Source organism: Meleagris gallopavo, chromosome 5, assembly GCF_905368555.1.
Source record: "Meleagris gallopavo chromosome 5, MGAL_WU_HG_1.1, whole genome shotgun sequence".
In the NCBI taxonomy this organism is placed as follows: domain Eukaryota; kingdom Metazoa; phylum Chordata; class Aves; order Galliformes; family Phasianidae; genus Meleagris; species Meleagris gallopavo.
In genome coordinates, this window is record NC_139408.1 from 25,751,392 (window position 1) to 25,760,198 (window position 8,807).

General features: G+C 45.6%; 1 protein-coding gene across 1 annotated transcript; it reads right to left on the reverse strand.

Moving 5' to 3' along the window:
• Window positions 1–5,310: 5,310 nt before the first annotated feature.
• LOC146544292 (acyl-coenzyme A thioesterase 5-like) lies at window positions 5,311–8,593 on the reverse strand. Its single transcript, XM_010711466.4, has 3 exons — window positions 7,996–8,593; window positions 6,354–6,556; window positions 5,311–5,907 (listed from the first exon to the last, which is right to left on the reverse strand). Exons 1-3 carry the CDS (start codon window positions 8,576–8,578, stop codon window positions 5,326–5,328), a joined length of 1,368 nt encoding a protein of 455 aa, XP_010709768.2. The 5' UTR covers window positions 8,579–8,593; the 3' UTR covers window positions 5,311–5,325.
• Between the last annotated feature and the right edge of the window lie 214 nt (window positions 8,594–8,807).

Here is an 8,807-nt window from a genome sequence, read left to right on the forward strand (position 1 = left end):
CCTACTACATTGTCTCTTGCATATGTTTTTGGTTTTGTCTAAAGTTAAATAACTATTTAAAAATACTACTCAGAAATCTGCGATGACGCAGGATGGTTACTAGTAGCAAGGTGTGTGGGAGGATATATGTGTATGGGTTGTAGCTATCTGTCACAGTTGCTACCTTTGATGGTTTTAGAATTCATCTCCGAAGAACTATGGAATCCTAGAAAGCTGACAAAAATGTTTGAAAAAGGTACATCCTGATTGTGGCAATGTGAGAGTTACAGCTCACCACATAGTGCTGGCGTCTGACCCATACCTATCAAATAATCATCACATTATTCAGCTGCCTCAAGGAGTAGATACTGTCTCTGGTTCTGACGCAAGTTGTGCAACAGAAAGTGCTTATTTTGGGTCCTTTCTCAAAAAAGCCATATGGTTTAATCTGGCAGGCAGCTCAGCCCACACAGCCATTTGCTTACTCCCTTCCCCCACAGCTTAAAGAGAATTGTGAAATCTCATGGGCTGAGATAAGGATAGTTTAATAAGAAAGAAAAAAAAAAAAAAGAGTGAAAGAAAACAACAACTGTGCACACCCATGCTCCACACTAGCAAGGTAGCTTGAGAAGCCAAAATATCTGACTTAGTGTAAGCAGTGCTCAGCAATAATTAAAACATAGGTGTGCTATCAACATTATTTTCCTCCTAAATCCAAAACACACTGTCAATGGTTTATGGGCTCATTCAGTCCTGTGACTAGCGGGGCGAAGGGACTTCACAAAATCCGCATCTTCAGAAAAAGGAAACAGGGGACCCCAAAATAATTAAAAGAGTGGCAATGATCTGAGGAGAAACAAACTAATTTACTAAATATAGTATCAGAATGCAAGATAACACACTATAACACAATATATTTAGAATTGAAGCCAATAAATCAAATATAATGAGAGAGAGTGTCCGAAAGGTGGATAGGCCTCACCATAACGCTAAGGTGAGATGTGCAGTCTGGTTGAGCAGCAGGGAGATGAAGAAGAGCACATCAGGTGACCTTGCCAGGAGTTATATCTCCCCTCTGACCGCAAAGCCCCCTGGGGTATGTAGTTCTTCTCTTCCGGACAGTGCCCGGAACTTGAGCATTAACACTTTAACTCACAGAATCACAGAATGGCCAGGGTTGGAAGGGACCTCAAGGATCATGAATCTCCAACCCCCCTGCCACATGCAGGGCCACCAACCTCCCCATTTAATACTAGACCAGGATGCTCAGGGCCCCATCCAGTTTGGCCTTGGACACCTCTAAGGACGGGGAATCTACAACCTCTCTGGGCAGCCTGTTCCAGCACCTCATCACTCTCTCTGCAAAGAACTTGCCCCTGACATCCAACCTAAATCTTCCCTCCCAACTCCCAGTGCACTACATGATGTTATGATGTGAAATACCAATAAACAAAAATCACAAAACCATGACACACACACAGCATGGTACCAGCTACTATAAAGAAAATTAACTCTATTCCAGCCAAAACCATGACAGACTGACATTTAACAATAGCTAAAGAAGATAGTAGAAAGGCTTGTAAAAGAGCATCCCCATAACAACTAGCCTTCACATGGGAACCTGCTGACATAAGAAAACCATGTTGTTTTCAAAGCTGACCAAAATCATATGCAATACCAAACACAAGGCAAGAATTGGTGTACATAGCTGCAGATTGGCTCTGTACCGTAACACAGGCACAGATAAGAACAACAAGTTTAGCAGTTTGTACAGAAGGAACAGAGGAAATATACTGCAATATATCATGCATCACAGACAGCATAGCTGGAAGCAAGTTTTCCAGTTGAGTCTCAGAGGCAAGAGCCATCTACAGAAAGGATAAGATCTGGATTGAGCAAGGGTACATTCTAGAGATCAAACCATGGGATAAAGGAGTTGTTCAATAAAAGATGGTCACAAGATTCACCATCCATAGGGACTGCAATAGGGAATCAGTTACCAGTCAGTTACCTTCCTCAGCTTTCTTTGAGATAGGATGATGAGAAACACACAGGAGAGGCATTTCCCTATTTGAGTATGAGGTTCATCACTTAGCATGCGACCTGCTTCGTTAGTGTGAGAAGACAAATCTAGGAAGATACTTGCACCAACATGTCCTGAAAAAAAGAGGGGTCTGGAGAGATAGGTATCTATGCAGGTTCATACTTCCAGACATGGAGTAGAGAGATGAATTCTTCCTGATGCACTGGTGGAACATCAGTAAACATTCAGTCGGGGTAATAATAATGGCACATCCTAGATTAAATGAGGAATCTTTGTTTGACAAGTGAATTGGAGCAGTAGGGCTTAAAAGAAAAACAGAATAATCAGAAATAGGACCGAGTGAAACACATAGGGAAGTTGTAACAGGAGGTGGGATGGATTATTCTGCAATACCCACATCTTCAGAAGACAATGCAATGTGCAGAAAGTCAGAGGCATTTGAAGTGGAGCAAGAAGTCCTGGTACCAAGGAGACAAGTTACAATTTCCTCTGCAATAGGGAAATTCAAATAGGGTTCGTTTGTAGAGCTAGTAGTGGACTTGATTTCCTCCCCTGTTCATCCAGGTTATCTGGAAGGTGTGAGGAGGGCTAGATGAGAAAAATAACCTAAAGATTTAGGGTGTTAAAGGTCATCCATAACATAATAAGTGGATGATGAGGCCATCCACGACATCAAGCTGTATAGGAGCAGCAGTATGTGTGACAGAAATATATCGGTGTTGAGATGTTTTTGTTTGTTGATCAAGCAATTTTGCTTTTAAATTTTTATTGTCTTAGCTTTCCCTGGGAGTCTTCTAGGCTCTGAGTTTTGTGATTTAGTGCACTGTTCAGGTGCATCATCTTATCAACTAAAAAAAGCATCACACTGAGTGTGTGCTACCTTGCTTTCATTTTTTTTTTCCTGTTTTTTTTTTCCTCCCATGTTTTATCAAATTTGAAAGTCTCAAAGGGAAACTGTTGAGGGAGATCATCCCAGGTATAGCTGTTTCATTATGAAAACAAAACAAACAAAAAGACCAACAACCTTGCCAACTTTAGTAAAGTAATCTTTGTATGTAAATTGGTCTGGGCCGCCATTAAGGGCAACCTCTCTCACTTTGGACAGTCCAGTGCCCACCTGTACTCAGTCTCACACACACACATGCCATAAGGTCAGATTTCAGGGTATTGCAGCCTGTGTATTATCCTCACCAAAATGACTTTTGTCAGCCTGTAATTTTAAAGGTACGTTCTATTTACTTGTAAGACTTATTTTTATATAAAGATGTTGATTTGCTGTTCAAATCTCAGCCCAAATTTTAATCTCACTGATGGAGATGACAGCCCTCCCAGGGTCTAGGGAGGAAGGATAAGCTGGATCGCTGGGCTGAGATGAATGGGATGAGGTTCAACAAGGCCAAGTGTCGGGTCCTGCACTTTGACCACAATAACCCCAAGCAGCGTTATAGGCTTGGGGACGAATGGGTAGATGATTGTGAAGAAGAAAGAGACCTAGGGGTGCTGGTTGATGCTCGGCTGAGCATGAGCCGACAGTGTGCACGGGTGGCCAAGAGGGCCAACAGCATCCTGGCCCACATTAGAAATAGTGTGGCCAGCAGGAGCAGGGAGGTGATCATCCCCCTCTACTCAGCACTGGTGAGGCTGCACCTCGAGTATTGTGTTCAGTTTTGGGTCCCTCACTACAGGAAAGATGTTGAGGCCCTGGAACGTGTCCAGAGAAGGCAACAAAACTGGTGAGGGGTCTGGAGCACAAGTCTTATGAGAAGTGACTGAGGGAGCTGGGATTGTTCAGTCTGGAGAAGAGGAGACTCAGGAGAGACCTCATTGCACTCTACAACTTCCTGAAGGGAGGTTGGGGTGAAGAGGGGTTTGGCCTCTTCTCCCAGGCAACAAACAGGACCCAGGGAAAATGGCCACAAGTTGTATTAGAAGAGGTTCAGGTTAGACACGAGGAAAACCTTCTTCTCTCAGAGAGTGGTCAGGCACTGGAATGGCCTGCCCAGAGAGGTCGTGGAGTCGCCGTCCCTGGAAGTGTTCAAGAGGCGTCTGGATGAGGAGCTGTGAGATATGGTTTAGTAGCTTGTGATAACAGTGGTAATGAGAAGATGGTTGGACTAGATCTTATAAGTGTTTTCCAACCTTGTGATTCTATGATTCTATGATTCTGTGAATTACAGCCTGGCTCCTCAGGATTCCAGGTGCCACCATAAAAATGGTAAAGCACTTGAAAAAGCACTCCCTATTGGGATATCAGTGAAGATCGTTTGCAGGCTCTTTGCTGTACTCTGACATTACCACTTTTACTTTAAATACAAGTCAGTCCATAACCTGAAAAACGGATAAAGTAAATTTAATTGAAACTGATAAATTTGATAGGAAGATCTTGTTTATTGGGGTAAATGTAAAGTCTTAATTGTTTGGAGAATTAATTTTAATTTGTCTGCAATTGTTTGTGACTATCTGGTTAGTTGTAAATGTGTGGATGGGAGAAACTCTATTAAGATGTGAACCACTGACCAAGACTAAGAGTGGATTAGCAGCACCTAGGCCATAAAAAGGAGTATAGAAAGCAAGGGGGTCCACTCTGAGTCTTGTGACTCAGCGGAGGGATTCCTTCATGCCTTTAGTTCCTGTATGAGCTGCTCTAGTTCTGTTCCCTCATTAGTCTGACCTCAACCAGATCTAATAGCAAAGCTGAAAAGCTTCCACATTTTATGGGAGGAGATCACAATGATTGTAAATTTGGCTTTTTGCATGCCATGTTAGAGCTGGAAGTATACATGAAGCAGAGCACTTTCTTCTGAAGGGGAGATGGAAACAGAAGACAAACAACCCTTCCAGAGGGCTAACCAGAGAGAGACTGTGACATCCTCGCCATAGCATCCATTTTTGCACACTTCCAGCATCTTGGAGTTCAGAAACATTTTCATTTATGATTATTACCATAACAGTAGTGAAGTCCATGCACCAAAATTAGTGTTTGAAAGGTCTTGCTTTGAAGTATGAGTTGTGGATACGCATTTGGAGGCCACACTAATGTGAAAAGCATGGTCAAATATAAAAATAGAAAAACAGATGAGAAAAATAACTGAAAATAACTGAATATTTTTCCTATCACCTATTCTCCATTCCTTTTCTTGACACTTGACAAAAAATGTAAAGCAGAAAATGAAAACCAATTCTTTTCTGAGTTATGGTTGTGCAAAGTCACTGAAGACACTGATGCTGTATTGGTACAGCTGGGAAAGGGAGTTATAATTCATCAGATGTTTGATTAAAGTTGTGCGTTTCTTGTACATGCATCACTTGTCATTTAAATGTTTGTGGAAAAAAGCCCGTATCTGTAGCCAGGCATGAAACTGTGCCTTAGAATAAGCTCTGAGCTCTCCACCCAGGACAACTCGTTTGTGAAAAACTGGATGGTTTCCTATTGGGTAAAAAGGGGAAAAGGGAGGGTCAATGCAGTGCCCTGCTCCGGGATAAATGAGTGTCTGAACATTTTCCTTCCCCCGAGCCTGCAAATATTTGCAGGCTTCAGTGACATAGTACTTACTGTTGATAATATGATCATCTTGTCCAGCAATTAATAGTAAATGTGCCTCAGCTTTCTCTATTGGGATCAGGCTTTGGTTGCCAGGGGCTTTAAAGGGGTCATCAAGAACGTCAGAATAATCAAGGATATTGTTATCATAAACCTTGACAAGGTTTTCATCATAAATCAAAGCGGGAATAGTTTTATCTTTGTAGCAGAGAGGAAAAACTGTAATGGCCACAGGGCCATTAATGGAAGCTACTGCTGTGATATTCTTCAGGAAGGCAGCCATGGCGAGAGACAGATCACCTCCTTTGGAGTAACCGAGCAGGCCAATCCCTGGTCCCTTTACCTGGTGGATAGGAGGAAAGCCCCATCAGTACTGAGCTGAAAAACACAACAGCTAATTACTAGAAGGGGATGTTATGTAATGTTGAGAGTTTACACAACAGTACAGAGGGGGGAAATGGCAATGATTAGTTTTTCTGCTGGACAAGTGCTAAACACCTGCCTTGAAGGAGAAGGGAGGTGATTCATGAAGGCTCTCTTGCTTGAACCTTTCTACTTTGTTATGTCTCAGCTGTCTCTTTTGAGCATGCTTTATCTCTTTCCACCACCCTTCCAGTGCATATCTGTTTAGCCCTTCCTCTTTTCTAGAGCTCAGACACCCTGCAGATGCCAGCCATGGGGTTGCGCAAGCATCCAGCAGCTTCCCCCAGTGATAACTCTGGCGAAGGGATAGGCACTCCAGAGAAGAAGCATTCTCTAGATCCCAGAGGGCAGGGAGCATGCTACTACCTGTGTGTGCTGCAGCATGTAGTTCACTGCCTCTTCAAAATATTCCAGATGGAGTTTGGTTGGCTTCTGGATCAGATCCTCATACTGGTAATAAGCCAGGGCCAGTGTGGCAAAGCCGTGATTGGCCAGCAGGCTGGCTCTGTGCTCACAAAGACCTCCTCCAAGTCCATCTATGTTGATGACTCCTGGAAAGGGGGCTTGTCCTGCAGCAGACAAGAACAGTATCGCATGAAATTAGTCCTTTTAATGTTTCTCTGATTTAGAACACACAAAACCAGATGCACAACATGAAGTGCAGAAGAGTGTGTTTTTGGAAGAAAGGACATGACAAGTCACTCAGCAATTCAGTGTTGGCTGCTAAACAGTCCTCTCCTATTGCTCTTCCTCTGCTGTTTGCATGCAGGTGACAGCACGTCTACTGGCTTTACATAGACTGTGAGCATTCAAAGCAGTGGCTGTGTACTGCAGAGAGCAGGACTGCAGTTGCCTGTGACCCAAGGCTCAGCTGAGTGTAGCACAACACTGTGGGCTTACACTGAACATGCACAGAAAAGGTCCTAATACTGGGTAAGTCTGTGGGGATGCTCAAAGGAGGTGGGACAGTACTGTAGCAAAAGCCATTTGGACTCTCCACTTTTACGCTTTAAGTTGTTTGCTAAGTGGTATCCAACTCCTAAATGGCTGCAGGATGAAAATAAAATCCTTCTATTCTATGCCTAGGAAACATTTCAAAGAGACAGGGACTGGCAAAGGTTTATAATTTTAAAACACACACTGTTTAATGGAGCAGGCCTGGGGACACTGAGAAAAAGAGCCAGCTTATTGTAAAGCAGCATGAGTGAAGGGAAGCAGGAAAGTTTGAAAACAAAATGTGTGCAAGCAGCTTTCTTCATCTCCTGGTCAGCAGGCAGGAGAAGGAGCCCTGGCCTCATTGCCAAGGGGGATGCTGAGGATGAGAAGTCAACACACCCTGGACTCTGGTAAGGAGTTCTCTGTTTAGCAGCCCAGCACATACTGAAACCTGGTGGTGTCTTGAGTAAATCATACACCTCCAAAAGGAAATCCTTTACTAAAGCTATTCAATGTTTGTCTTTTTCTGCTGAAAATATTTCTTCTCCATGAAAGTTCTGGAGTCCCTCATCTTCCACTTTTCACATAATGAAGTTGTCCACAGGTCATGGGTCCCAACAAAGGAACTCAAACACAGTGAACCATGATCACCATGCAGTGTCATGGGAAGAGGGAGCATACAACAAGCCCTCCAGAAGGAGGAGTCCCTGGCTTTTCATGTGGAGCCAGCACTGGGCAACAAGGCAGGACTGGCGTATAGACTCTCTACGCAGCTCTTTATCTCAGCCTCTCGGCTCCAGAGGCCTACTGGCACACTCGTTGCTTGCTGTGCGTTCCTCCACATTTACGCCCTCTGGCTCTTGGAAAGAATTCCTTTGCCTGTTTCTGTAATCTTGTTCTAGCATTCAAGTGGCTGGGTGAATGTAAATGATAGTCAAATGGGTCAGTGGGATGGTAGGGAAGACAAGAGGGATGGAGCTTTCATGGACTACTCTATGTAGGTCATGAAATAGCTTGCCCTGACAAACACAATACTTTTAGAAAAAAAAAGATGGCTACAGCTAGTACTCACCGGGGGGCAGGAAGAGCGTTGCCCGGATCCTCCCGTCTCTCACCGGCACCCTGCGCACCCCGTCGCGCAGGAACGCCCGCTCGTGCTGGGCCTGGGCCAGGAGCCGCCCAGGGTCATCCCCGTGGCCCTCCAGCACCTCCAGCCGCAGGAGGAAAGGGGTCTGCACGTCCTTCTTCACCAGCCGCCAGAAGGCCTTGCGGGGCTGCAGCGCCCACAGCAGCCCCATGGGCTCCAAGCCGCTGAAGCTGCCTCCCGGCAGCGCGGGGCAGCGGGCCAGGTCCAGCTCCCCGTCCTCCGACGCCTGGTACCGGGCGTGGGCCTCGAAGAGCTCACCCGCCTCGTCCTGCAAGGATGCCCGCAGGGTGACCTGCTGCCGCGGGCTGAGGCCCTGCACGGAGATGCCCAGCGGCTCATCGAAGAGGCTGCGGGTGGCTGGTGAGAAGTGGATGGCAGTTGCTGTGGAAGCGAGACTGCGAGATGTGGGTACCCCAGGGATCTGCAAGGGCTGCGGAGCAAGGCTGGGCCAGGAGAGCCACCTCTGCCAGCAGCGGGAGACCTGTCGGCACGCCATGAGGGCAGTCATCTGCCCTGTGGCCCCAGGTCGCTTCACACTGTTTGCATGTGGGCTGGAGCTTTTTGTACAAGTGCCGCTTCCCACACACAGGGAGGAGAATCCTGGGTAGGGACTGCGTGGGCCCATTCTGGCTGCGAGGTTTTCAAGGTTGCCTGGAGCTGTGACTGAAGCCCTGTTGCTGTCTTTAGTAGGGCGTGCTCGGTGCAGTCAGTACTCTGACACCATAGAAGCATTTCCA